General features: G+C 42.7%; 1 protein-coding gene and 1 long non-coding RNA gene across 3 annotated transcripts in view; one reads left to right on the top strand and one right to left on the bottom strand.

The window, feature by feature from the left end:
- The window catches only part of CCNY (cyclin Y), a 130,382-nt gene extending 125,435 nt beyond the window's left edge, over nucleotides 1–4,947 (bottom strand). Inside the window, exon 1 of one of the 2 annotated variants that reach the window (XM_074867782.1) lies at nucleotides 4,466–4,947. In XM_074867782.1, the coding sequence (XP_074723883.1) occupies nucleotides 4,466–4,619 (154 nt within the window). In that variant the 5' untranslated portion in view covers nucleotides 4,620–4,947. The remainder of the gene's footprint in view (nucleotides 1–4,465) is intronic. The other variant, XM_074867792.1, reaches the window with a different exon arrangement.
- A 1,609-nt stretch (nucleotides 4,948–6,556) lies between these two features.
- On the top strand, nucleotides 6,557–13,443 carry LOC141943172 (uncharacterized). The gene is made up of 2 exons (XR_012628868.1): nucleotides 6,557–6,742; nucleotides 9,283–13,443. It is a non-coding gene; the product is annotated as an uncharacterized LOC141943172 (long non-coding RNA).
- Nucleotides 13,444–14,123: the final 680 nt, after the last annotated feature.

The following is a 14,123-nucleotide window of genomic DNA, read 5'->3' as shown; positions in this document are numbered from 1 at the left end:
AATCCAGGTGTTAGCAGGAATGTTTGTGTGCAACATACTAGATCTTTAATTTGCTTCAGAAGTGCTTATATCTATCTTGACTTCTGTGAATGTAGGTCAGTTCCTTCACAATGTGCAACCCATCATGCCCTAGCTCTAGAAAACAACAGTATTCCCTTTCAGCAAAATTTCATTCGGTATATGGGGCAGACATTTTAAAACTTTTCCTGTATTTTGCTAAAATCTCATACTGCTTATAAAACACAGTAGGCAGACATACACAAATACTAATCTCATTTCAGAGACTCCCATATGCCAGTTTCAAGGTGGAGAAAAAAAATATGTAAATTAACAAATAAAAGGCTTTTTAAAAAGCAGTCCATTCTTAGGAGCCTGTGCATTATGCAGCAAAAAATTAACATGATTGGTCCATTATGAAAAGGACTGAAGAGGTTTATCAGTGATGTACAGTTGCACAGGATGACATTATCTGAGCTAGCAAAGAAAAATGACCTAGTGACATTAGCAGGAGCTTAAAAAGAGGGGGGGGGGGGGGGAAATCTGATTTTTGCAGGGGGTGGGGGGGAAGAGGGAGGGAAGGATGAGATGGGGGAAGAACTGTCTTTCCTTCAAATAGCCTAGGAACTCTCCATCTAGACTCTATTTCAAGAACGGCCTTTTGGCCAATTTCATTATAGGGTATCAGCTTTGCTTCATGCCATCATATCTGTGGTAAGACATCCCCTTTGCCCCCTCCCTGTATCTCCATACTTGAAAAGCTTACTCCAGAAATTATGCTTCAAGCAGAGAAATCACATTTGAGCACATCAACACACACTGCTTTTTCACAAGTTAAACCAACAGTGGGTCTGACTGTGTGACCTGCTGATGTTAAAAATAAGCAGAGTCTAGGCTATGGTCAGCCCAGCTAGTCAGGATTTAAACAATGCATACACCACGATGCTTACATGGCCTGCACAGACAACAGTTCATATGCAAATGAGATACAGATTCTGATACGTTAAGGTTTCTACCATTTTACTTATTGTTGTCATTAACACTCTTGATGACAAACAGATAGAGCTAGGAATCTGCAAGTCTTGAATCCAATGCTGTAATTTCCTTGAAGGAAATTTTTAAATATGAAGCATTGAAAAATGTTGAAGCTCCCCCTTAGCAATAAATCATGAAAACCAGACGGTAACCTCTGTACATCACAATTATCCTCTTGCTCTTTCTCAAAAAAAACAAAAGCAAAAATCTGTTAGGTATTCTTCATTATCATGAGCCTGTACAAACAAACAAAAACTAAAAAAAAAAAAGCATTCTGGTGGCTGCACAATATTCAGAGAGACAATTTTGCACATATGTGAATTTTTATAGAAGTCCATTAACTTCTTAAAAATTGGGGGAGGGGGGAGGCGGGGAGAAAGAAATTCCCCATTATCATTCTCCAAAGTAATGTGATAAATTCCTCCTAATCAGATCTCTTTCAAAATTCCCTTCTCTTTCAGATACCACTTCATAAACAGTTGTGAAATATTACAGAAATTGAGATTTTTCTGACAAGGTACCAGTGATATAGAGGTTAAAATCTTGTTAGGAAACCCATTCCTACTGAAGCAGAATTCCTCCAACCACACTCTGAAAAACCGCTACTGGACCGGGTGTTATAGTTAAATTACAGGAGACAATTCAAAGGCACGATCTTGAAGGCAGATTTGACAAATACCTCCTTCTGAAGTACGTAAGACTGGCAAACTTCAAACAGTCCCACTAGTTCAAAAACTTCCATTTAAATCACTCTTAAAGGTTTGACATCCCTCCTTTTTTTCCTTCTCCCTCTCCTACTGCCAGAAACAGGGCCTGTAACAGTGAAAACCACTCGTCTCCTAAAAGCTTTAACAGCTCACAGCTGATTTAAAGGTTCTAGAAGTTCTTGTTTCATTCAAGAAGTTTTACCCACTCAAAAAAAATAAAGTTTCATGAATTTCCATTAATACGAGCATGAAAGCAACTTCCACATGAAACATACTAACTGAGACACTGCATGTCATGATTTGTAAGTACCACTCACAAGGTAAACACTTGCTAGGGACACGAATTTGCACTTTTAGAGCCTGGCACAGGCACACATACTGAGCCGGATGGAAGGTCTCTCACTAGAAGAACAGTGAGAAACATAAATTTGAAGTGTCAAAAAAGTTTCCTTTCAGTGCATCTGTCTTTGTCATCACTTTTTTTTTTAAAAAAAAAAAAAGTAAATTTGGCAACACTACCAATTGAAGAAACTCTCGGAAATACTTTATGACTTGCAGGAACACTAAGGAATCAGCATCCAGCATTTTCTCTTCACAACACAGATAACCAGATTATTGTTCTTTCATTGTAAAGACCACCATTGTAAAATGATAAAAATACCATTGGAGTTCTCTATTGTGAAGGTTTTTTTCCCCCAACCCAGTGTCTCATCTGTATGCCATACAACTTCAAACAATCCAACAACAAAAATGTAATAGCTAGTCTAATAGGAAATAAAATTTCAGAAACACAGTATCATTTTATTACATTTAGTAATCAGTCTACCATCTTTGACCAAAGGACCTTCGGTAAATATGCCTCCAAGGTAACAGACCTGCAACAAAGCACACTTCAAAAAGCTGTTTTAGACAAAAGTACCGCCACAGTTGTTTTGTGTGTACAGATATTTATTGTTCCACCAGTCTCCCCAGTGAAAACTTCTCAGACTCTATCCATAAAAAGGGGCAAGACTAGAGTAAGGCACAAAAAGGAAACCCAAAATTGTTTACTCTTTTTCAGAATTAAAGACAGTTTGCCCATTTGAAAATGTGACATTGCACTGACTATAGTGCCAGATCAAAACCAGCAAAATTTAAAAATAAGAGGCACAAACCATACTTTCTGTGTTCTAACAACAGGTTACATTGAAACATGCCGCACTTTAGAGGAAAGAGACAGAACACACATGTGCCTTGATCCAACAAATGAAACAACCAACCAATATTTTTTTTTTGCAAATAACTACTAAGATCCAGGAATTTATCTGCATTACATGCATATTTTAACAAGTGCACATGCACTTACTATTTCCACCTATGCCCTTCTTCCCATCCAGAAAAAAAACACATCAAGAACAAGGCAAAAAACCCACACATCTCTAGACAAAAACTTGACTGCAGACTGTGTTGGTATAGATGGAGAAATCCGTACCATCAGAGAAAGCTGCATGCTGCTATGCCGGACGACACTGGTGTTGGAAGAATTAATCATTCATAGATCAACAATTGGTTCTTTCATCTCCCTGGCTTTCTCAGACCAGACCATTATGTATTTTTTTCCACCTACTGATCCTGTTACACTCTCAATTTTTCAGCTGCATGTAGCAAAGACAGATAAAAAACATTCATATTTCCAGAATGTATCTCATTAGAAGTAATAATCTTAACCAGAAAAGGAACCTGCTTCTATGGGCCTCCTAACTTTGCCAGTGTCAAGAACTGACTTAACATAAAACTCTGTAATGAAATCACAATCGAATAAGCTAAAAAAATGTGGAAGGCAAACTGAACTGCACCAAAGTCCCTCTTTCTGGCTTTCTACCAAAGGCGGTTCATGTGAACTAATCCATGAGATAGCTGACCTTTTACCAAGTAAAGTTTTAGGACTAAATACTTCAGCTAATCAAAAACTAAATTACACGTATACATTAAACCACATCTGTAAAACGATTCTGGTTAGCCAACACAGCAGCACACCCAGTCATTGCTAAACCAACGGGAATATGGCTTTTTTGAGTATCACTGCAGAGAAAGAGAGGGAAAGGAGGTATTCGTGATTTCATAGAGCAGTGCCTCATCATGACAGTAACGGGGGAAGAAAAAGTCACTGGAAGAGCAGGTTGTCATGGGAAACATTTCTCCCACCTTCGTTGCCGGCTGGATTTGTCCTTTCCGTTCTGAGCCCGGCGGGGCCCCGGCAGGTGGCCCGGGACCACGGCCGAACCCCGACACCGGTGGCCGAGCCAGCCGGGCCTCCGCGGCGTGGACCAGCGTCAATAACGCCATCTCACGCCGCCCGGGAGGGAGCAGGGTCTCGGCAGCGCGGACCGGGGACCAAAAGGCTGCACCTTCCTTGCCAGAGGCTGCGGCGGGGGGTGGAAGGGTCCCACGCGCCTCTGCCAGGGACAGGCGCGGCTCTGGAGGCGAAATCCCGCGCGGATGCACCGCGACAGCCCCCGCGACCCCCCAGGGGCGGGCACGGGGACCAACACCGGGGGTCGTCGCAGCACCGAGGGGGACGGTGTCAGGGCGGCGGGCCCAGCGCCCGGGACCGGCCGGAGCGGCCCCACCCGCGGGGGGAGCCGCCCGGGGCAGAGCCGTGGCCCCGCCGCAGGGCGGGGAGGGGAGGGAGAGGAGGGAGGGGAGGGGAAGGGAAGGGAAGCGGAGGCTCCCCCGGCCGCCCTCACCGTCGATGTTCTCCCGGTCGCTGATGTGCTGCAGGTTGCAGCCCGTGTCCTCCCGGCTCAGCTCGGCCTCGGGGCGGTAGGACTCCAGCCGGGAGTGGGCATTCCTGCGCAGCTTGGGGCTGGAGGAGACGCAGCAGGAGGTGGTGTTCCCCATGTTCTCGGCCCGGCCTCGGCCCCGGCCCGGCCCGGCCCGGCTCGGGAGGAGGCGGGGGGCGGCCGGTCAGCAGGAGCGGCGGGAAGCCATGGGCAGCGGCGGAGACGAGGGGGAGCGGCGGGGGAAGAGGCGGCGGCGGCTGCGGCGCCCTGCGGCTGCACTCGCCGGCGGATCCCCGCGGCGGTTCATCCGCGGAGGCGGCCCCGGAGCGCGGCCCGCCGGCGTGGGCTGCGGCAGCTAAGCCCTCCTCCGCGGGCAGGCAGCGCCGGGCCCGCCGAGGCACAGCCCCATCGCCGGCGGCGGGGCCGCCGCGCTCCTCCCCCGCCCCCGCGCAGCCGCCGGGCCCGCTCCACGCACGCACCCACCCCCCCGCCCGCCCAGGCGGCAGCGCCGCAGCCTCCGCGGCAGCGGCTGCCGCAGCAGCCCCAGGCGGCCCCCGCTAACCGGTTCCGGTTCAAGCGGGCGGTGACGCCTCCCGCCGGGCGGGCTGCGAGAGCGGCGGCCGTAGCCGTGCCCGCTCCCGGGGGGCGGCGGGGCCCGGCCCGGCCGAGGGGGACACGCAGACACAGACCCCCCCGCGCCCGGCAGCCCGCGGCGCGGGTGGCGGAGCCCGCCCTTAGAGGTGACCGCCGGCGCGCTGGGCCTCGGGCCGCCCGCGGCGCTGAGGGGGCTGCGGCCCGCGCTGCCGCTTGGAGCGCCCCCAGCCCCCCCTCCGCCCCCAGAGGCGGGTCTTTACGCGATGTGGGCTGAAGGGGGCGAGGGGCAGCGGCAGTTGCTGCCGGGCGGGGCGCTGCCCCCTCAGCGCGGGGCTCGGAGCCGCCCTGGGTGCCGCTGCCGTGCTGCCGGCCCGGAGGGAGGACGCGCCCCGGGAAACCCCCGTGGGCAGTTCCACAGCACGTCGTGCCCGGGGGAGCCCGGCGCGGCGGCTAGCGCCCTGGCGGTGCCGCCCCTGAGGGAGGCCCCAGGAGCGCGGTGGGCAGAGCCGGCCCAGGGCAGCACCTGCCCTGCAGCTGAGGGGCCTGCGGGCAGCTGCCGGCGGGAAATGGGCACCCACCTTCCTTAGCTGTTTAAAGAATGTACGAATTCTTTGAGAACTTGTTATCAAGAGCTCCTTTAGACTGACGGTGTCAAAGATAACTGGCCACAGAGGAAGGAGGGTGTGTAACGGGCCCCTACATACCGCTTGCCCTGTATTCAGATCTCTCCCAGTCAAAATCCACTTTTTCAGTATCCGTGGAATGCTGAAGGTGGGGATTGTACGTGTTCTTCATTAGGGGTTTTTTTTTTTTCATGTTTAAAATCTCTGTAATCTGAGCAAATCTCATGACTGCTGGAGGTCTGAGTCATGGCAGTTGAATAATTCAATACTGATAATAACAGAAAAACACATTTGTGTGTTTATAAAAAATGCTTTGATTTACAGCCCCGTGTCCAGGGAACCATTACTTGGTACTCTACCAGGCATCTCATGATATGGGATGTTTTCATAAAATGTGCTCAAGTCAGATGATTACATGAAAGACTTCCAAGTTTTCATCCTACAATTTTTTTCAGATCACATATTAAAAAGAAAAATTAATTTTTAATTTTCAACTATTTTTGAATGTTTATTTGATGCAAATGGACCCTAGTGGGGTACAAAGAAACAAGAAGAAAGGAAAAGAATGCTTTTTAAAAAAAAAACTCTTTTGAGGATTCTTTAACTAATTTTGTGGCATCCCCCAAGCACGGATGGGCAGCGGTTTGAGAGTTACATTGTCCTTTTGTGTTTGAGTAACTCAAGTAAGAACAGGTTTAGCATCTTCTGTGTATTAGTGTCTTCAATAGTTTGCATCCAAACAAAAGGAAATTAAGTATTTGCTGGTGCTCTGGTTTAGAAATGTTATCTTGCCGGATGTCATGCTAACTAAGTGCTTTCCACCACCATGTAGGTCATTGCTTGCTGCAGGTACCTGGGGCTCCTCCCTTCGAGCACATGCTGCTCTTCAGCTGTCAGCTCAGCCTGCTTGGAGCCCACTCTTCTGCTCAGACCACACCTGGACATAAACTCTGCTCCTGTCAGCAGCGTTGTTTAAATCTGATACGGGTGTGAGCAGCAATCAGAAAATTTCAAACACAATTTTGTAAGAATCAAATCATCTTGGTATATATACAGTAGAATAGTAAAACGTTACTGAAATGCCTAGCCTACCACATCTCACAGGAGGATCTCAACAGAGGTGGAGAGACCTCTGCATAATAATTACCTTTTTGCCTGCCTTTTGTGGCTCCCTGACCTGCCCCGTTAAATTCTACCTTCCTGTAAGAATCAGGGACACTTACCCATTTATGGCCTTTTTGTCCTGTAGTCTCCCAGCATGACTACTACTAGGGCACCAGTGCCATTGTCTTTTAAGTACCTGCTTGGGTAATGTTAACTGGGAAGCACTGTGTTGCCTTGCCTTGCTGTACCAATCCCACTAAAGTTTTCAGGCATGCAGCAAACATTTCATAACCCCTAATTATTTAGAAACTTTTTAACAGCTCTAAATCTATTGTAGCAAATCCATAGTCAAATCTTGCAATTTATACTCATTCCACAATTTTCCTAAGCTCTGAAACAAAACAGACAATGACATAATGATGGAGATGGGTTAATTGCAAAGTCTGCTCTCTAAGCAGATAAGCAGAGCTTAAGAAGACATATTTTCTTAATTAAAAAGGAATGATTCAAATTTTGGTCTATATTTAAAACTAATATTCAAAAAGTAAACATTTAAAATGTTTTTCAGTATAAGGTATTTAAAACTTGTGATCATCAGTTGTGACCATGTAATCATTAGGTAGCTCCCTATTTTCTTACTTGCAGTCTTTTGTTCTGAATTTTTCATATACCTTTTTTCCTCCTTCTTTCACCCTCAGAGATTGCTGAAGTACATTATAATGGGAAAGGTGCTACAATACATATTTAAAGTTAAAGTTAAAGAAAAGGAAAGCTGCTCTAGGGTAATGGTCTCCTGCTGGTATCTAAGAGCTGAGGAAAGTATGTAGGTGAAATATATGTCAGGAAAGCATATTTGGTTTTCAATTATGATTATTTCAGCTATAGCAAGTGTATGATGCAAATGTAATTGTATTATTTGATAAATATCAGTACAGGAAAGCAAGAACAGTTCACTGTGCCTTACTGACATGCTTAGATGTCATGTATGTCAAAGGAAGATCTTGTGTGTCTTTGATTAGAGACCATTCTATTCTCGAGGTTTATGATTGTGTATTTTTAATGAGTTTGCCCTCCTGAGCAACTTCATGCATCAACTGAGGAGCGCCATAAATCTCCGTAAACTAAGGCCAAAGCTTTCAGGATTGGTCAGCGCTGAGGTGCCTCTGTTTACAAAGGGCTTGTTTGAGCACAAAGATATTTTTAAATCTGTAGCATCTCCACTGTACAGAAGACAATGAATTTTAATATGTTAAATGTTAATGATATGACCCATTAAAGTTTGTGCTTGAAATCTTCCTGGAACATTGTCGAAAAATGTGTTTCAAACCAGCAGATGTAGGTCACTGTTTTGCTTAGATAAGATTTTTATCTATTTTGAGTATCTAGAAGTGATAAATATTATTTAATATAGAACTACTTCTGCTTGCAAACCAAACGATATGGGAAGCACGGTTTAAAAAAAGTTTTTAAGATAAATGATTGGTGACAACCAGATCTTTTGATTCTGTTCGTCTTTCAAATAGGCTGAGAAATTTGTGTCACACAATACCTTCCCCACACCGCCATCTAATGTTTAAAAAGAGTCCTACTAGCAATTTGCTCTAAAATGCCATATTGTCAAATTTGTCACAGAGCTAATCGTGTATGGAGTTTAAGCAAAAGCTTAAAACGAACATTCCTATGTCAGAAGTGATCTGGCTGGTCAACTGAATCATACCCTGAACTCTGGTGATTGTAATAGCTAAATTTCTTTTGACTGTATATTAAATTCCAAATCAGCTAAAACCGCAGTGAGGAACACACCTGAGGAATGTTAATTATTATCCCTCTGATAATTCTATTTGTTATTACTTATGTTTATTGATACAAGCCTAAATTCAGTAGCAGTGAAAGACTTTCTCCTCAAGGCAAGTTCAGAATGCATCAGACTTGATTCTGACCCAGCCCCTTTCACTGTGCTCCTCAGGAGACTGCATTCATGTCTTAGATTCCCACCCCTATGGATCTGAATGGACCACTCCCGTGCTAGATTTCCGCTTTGCTTAAGGTGTTGATTCTTCTAGGATTAAGGCAGTCTTCTCTTTCTCGGAGGGAGAAATCCAGTGCTTGCCAAAAGCATCCTTTCAGCCTTGTCATGAGTTATCTGAAGACCTTTCTGTGCCTGCCCCAACCACTGTGCTGTCATCAGCGATAATTGGAGGTTTCTGGGGTACTTAGCAGGTAGCTGCAGCTCCTGTTCACAGGAAAGACATCAAGACCTAACAAGAAGTGTGTAAGCGATATATTATTATAATTTTTATTATTTCCATAAATTCACTAGCTTAAAATCACTGCAGAAAGAGGCAGTTTCCCTCAGCTAGGGAAAGACTGTTCATTGTTTTAGGTGAAGCACTTCAAGAACAACTCTGCTGGAATATTAAAATATATATCTGTTATTTTTTTATTATTTTATTTCTTCAGGGATGGACCAAGATAAGATCTGCACTTGGAAACAGCCAGAAACCCACACTTTGTGCATACAAGGGAAGATCACCTGCACAGCACAGATCTGCAATGAGAATTGGGAGGACAGGAGTCGCTTCAGCAAATCGTACCATGGATGCTCTTGCATTGTGGAGGAAGGCACAGGCAATTGGGTTTAACCAGCTGGGTGGAATTTGATCAGATTAGCTTTGGCACAGTTTCACATACTCTTAATTCACCAGTGAATGGAGGAGTAACTACATTGGAAAGCTACTGGGGAAAAACAACATTGCCCCTGATGCTACTGTCCTAGGCAAATAGAGCACAATCCCACACAGTCTCTCTCTGTTTTTCTCTCTTCATTGTCTTCCTAGTTAGTTTTTTTGTGCCAGTGCGTGTCTTCCAGTATCAGGATTGGCTGCTTTTTCTTGGTCTGAGATCTTGGCACGTAAAGAGCAATAACTACCCAATAGTATGGCTTGATGACTGTGAGCAAGGGTGGGAGTGCCCCCTCTTGAACAATAAAAGCCCTTGTAGGGAAAAGCCTAACTAAACAAAACAAAACAATGTGTAAAAACAGGTAGTGCTGCCACAAAGCACTTTGCCAGCTAGAGAGTCTATATGAAGTATAAATAAGAGCCTACTGTGCTTTAGTCCTTTCTGCTTGTGAAAGATCCCATTCTATAAAGAGATATCTATTCATCTGTTCTGATTTCATACAAGTCTGGGCAAGTATAACTTCTTTAGTTTCAGTGAAGCTAGTCCTAATTTCCACTAAGAATGGGATCTGAACCAGGCCCAGCAATTTTGGATAGCATGTTCAGACAGAACTGTTTTCTCTCAAATTCATCTTAAGAAAATAAAAAAATCCACTTCTATCCAACTCTAATACCTAGAAGTTTTGAGTATCAGTCATGGCAGCTCACAGTTAGAAACATTTATGTGTAGTATGAGCTTACAAGTCCTGTAATATGAGCTAAAACAGGTTAATATGCAAGGGATTCAAGTAATCAGAAACATGGGTCACCAGAAAAGCATGTGTCTGTACATACATTTGCTCAGGCTGAGCCCTCTGCATGAAGAAGAGCATCAGGGAAGTTTATTACTTTAGCCTACAGCTCCCTGTAGGCCTTTTTAACTGGAATAATAGAGGTCTTTGTTTGAAGAATAGGTTTGGAAAAAAGTTAAAGGTTTCAGAGACAGGGAATTGAGCTAAATATGCTGAACTGTACAGATTCATCTGAAGACCTGTTTCTGTGAAACACATTCTCAAACCGAGTAAAGTTCTGCTAAGTATTAACATGTATATTGAGTGAAAATAGACTTTCCTCAGTTAATTTTCAAATCAAGAGGTGAAATGAAAAAGTGAGGAAACTCTCAGTATGAAAATTAAAGCTCTTGAAGTGTCCAAGTTTTCAACAGAGAAGTGTCCAGGCGTGAACCTTGTTGATTTCTAGCAAGGTACTACATTTGTAAATGCCTGTAGGAACTCATTTAGAATTGCAGAGAGGCCAAAAATCACCCTTCAAGACAAATCCCCTGTGTATATGCCCAGAGAACACAGAAAATGGAAATATGGGTCTTAGAGGTAAAGAACCAAAATTAATTAATGTACTTAACAAATGAACAGCAGATACATAATTTTGAGTGCGTACTTCTTAAAGATTTTGTTCCACTTCCTCAGCTCCTATATGGTATTAGGCAGTACCCTTTCCTTTTGAAAAATAATGTAAGATTGAAAACTATGCACCTAGATGGGCAAACATTTTTATTTTTTCTTTGAACAGTGAATTCTCTCCACTATCAATGAACATTGCTATCAATGTCCTTTGAGTACAAAGGCTGGCCTACAAAAGTAATGAAAACATTAACCTCTTTTCATGATTTCTCCAGTCCTTTCCCTCTCAATGAAAAAGTACCCAGGACATAAACAAGCCTACAGAATTAGAACTGAGGCTCCCATATGAACATTGAAATAAAATTTCCCCTCAAATATGGCAAAAGCTGGCATGACTAATAGAATCAGTTTCCATTACTTTGGCAAAAAGAGGAAGAGAAAGCTTTCTCCTTTAACCAGGTGAAGCTCACTTTTTTTTTCCTTGGGTTGCTATCAGCCAGCCTTTAGTCAGACACATTGTAAGTGATCTGAAAGGAAATCTTGAACTCTTCCTGCTCTCTCATTTACTATATTTTAAGCTACATAATCACAGAGATAGTAGTACTGCTTGCTTTATTTTTGAGAATAACCACCCACTGATTTGCACACAGTCAAGGAACCAAAACTCAAGTTTTCTGCACCACCGCAGACTCTGCAAGACTTCTGAAAATCCCTTCATCCCTGTTTCTCAGATGCCTTTCAATGAAATGGAAATAATAAAATCTCTATGAAAGAGTATTTTAAACACTAGAATCTTTAAAACAGCAAGTTGTTCATGTGTTACAGGAAAGGGGACTAAATAAATAAAATGGCTAGATTACTCTGCAATCATAGATATGCTATCCTATCATGGTACTTCTGATGTGCACACTAACATTGCTTGATGCAGACAGTGCCTGTACCTGTCACTAAATGTGAAACAAATTCTTGTACCTTGTAATGCATTTTGCTACTTCAGTAGCTTATTAACTTTGCTGTCATCATCATTCAACAAGCAGATGCATCAGCTGATAAAAGAAATGCCAATGTGAGAATAGTAAGTTCATAGGTTAAAAAAGTCATCTTTTCTCTATAAATAGAGTTGGTATAAATCACCGGAGTCTGCAAAATGGGCCTGGGAAAATTAGTCACTGACCTACAAACACTTCCCACTGGATGTCTGTGAATCCATTTCACACAGTTAAAAGTGACAAGAACTAAGGCAGATAAAGAAGCAGGAACATGTGGTAAAATAAAGAATAGGGTGTTCTAGCAAACACAAAAATAAAACCAAGAAGTACAAGTAATAAAAATACATTAATACTATTGTGCAATTATTCTAAATAATCAAAAGGCAAAATGACCCATTTAAAGCTACTTTTTAATAAAAATAAAAATCACAGAATAGTTTTTAAACTCTTAATGAGGAAATGATTATATATTTTCTCTATCCTGTAGCCCTTGTGGCAGCTCTGGAATTTTAGCGGCTGGCCAGCCAGAAGGCCTTGTGACCTGCCATTTCATCTAGCAACGTGTGGTTAAACAGGGAACTCAGCACAGCAATTTCTGTAGAAAACTGCTGGCTAAGTTTGGGAAAAGTCTAGTCAATTTGCATTATACTTCAAATTAAAGAGAATATAATTAACAAAAACATTTTTATCTCAGATGAAGAACTAGCTTGCTGTTTTTCTTTCTAAGTTAATGCTGCCCTTCACTGCTGGAAGTCTTCAGCTAACACTTTACCAAGGTGTTCTCTTCTGATAGACCTCTGTCACTCATAAAACACCCCTTGGGGTGTGCTACAAGAAATAAAATATATGCATTAGAACAGGTATTTTCTTAAGCCCAGTTCACTACGTCATGAGGTTTACTGTAGCATAATTTTGTTGCTCGTGAGTGTGGCACTTAAACACTGACTAATTTGGTGATGAGTGTCCCTTTATTTTGAAGCTACTTAACTGGAAAGGATTCAGAGACTTTTTTACATTCCAGGAACTTTGATGTGTCACAGATTTTGACAATTAAGTTCTAATAAATAACATAAAAGCATATTAAAACATATGACTATAAATTGCAGCCCTCCTAGATATGCTTGGCTCCACACTGAGAAGACAGGCCTCCTCAAATTCATTTTTAAAAACAGAAAGGTATCTTATATAATACAGGACAGAATATCTGTCTATATGCATATTCACATTTTCTTCAAATTTTATTATAAAACTTCTAAAATAGCAGCAAGATCTTTCCAATAAATAGCAAAAGCACAATGAAAAAATACTTGTTTGTTTCTGCAATCTCTGAGTTAAAATAATTTCTAATTGCAAAATTTGGTACAAGATTACAAAGCAAAATTCTTCCTTTGGGGTGCTTAGGCAATTCAGGTTAAATGTTCACAGTTGCCCCTTAAAGCTTTAAAGCTGATGAAATCCAGTCTTTGGACTTTATTTATGTATTCAAGTTATACAAAGTCTCTAACCTCAACTTTCGTTGTCTTTGCCCATAATAAAGTTGCTGAAGATATATCTCACTGTTTAAATATGGTGGTTTATTCATAATGATAATACAGTATTTTTTCTGAGTCTGTTAACTGGTTTCATATTTTTCCCAGTTGTACTGGCTGAGATATGTTACAAATTCACAGCTGGTATGGGACTGGCTACGTAGCTAAAATACCTGTCTTGGTGGTGGCTAATATTTCTCATCAAATATGTGTTGGCAAAGTGTTTAGGTTCAGGATAAATCATGCTGCTGGTCGCAGTGTAGCCAACAAAAGGAGAAAAAAATATAATGAAAGTAATGCAAAATACATTTTCTATCATTCACCTAGAATGTTAGTGCTTACAGACTCTTTTGAGTTTGATCTATACCCTTAGTCACACACAATCCCATTGACAAGAGTTTAAAAAAAAAAAAAAAAGCCAAAAACGAACCAAAACCAGCTTTGCAGAACAAAACTCCCCAGAAGCAACCACTATAAGAAACAGAAACACAACCAGCAAGTTAACTGTCTCACTGTGAGTGCTCACTCACCCAAATACCCTGCTTTTATACATGCTTAAACTTAATGTACAAAATGCAGATGTCATCGAAGCAGTAAATGTGTCAGGGGTCCCTGTGGAATAATGCACCACTAAAAACTGAATGGTGGGGTCAGTCACAGGGAGAGTCCCAACAACTCCAAGTCCTAGCCTGACCGCTCCTT

The sequence above is a fragment of the Strix uralensis genome, chromosome 1 (assembly GCF_047716275.1).
Source record: "Strix uralensis isolate ZFMK-TIS-50842 chromosome 1, bStrUra1, whole genome shotgun sequence".
Lineage (NCBI taxonomy): Eukaryota > Metazoa > Chordata > Aves > Strigiformes > Strigidae > Strix > Strix uralensis.
The sequence above is the reverse complement of the archived record's forward strand: the minus strand, read 5'-3'. Positions and strand labels throughout refer to the sequence as shown.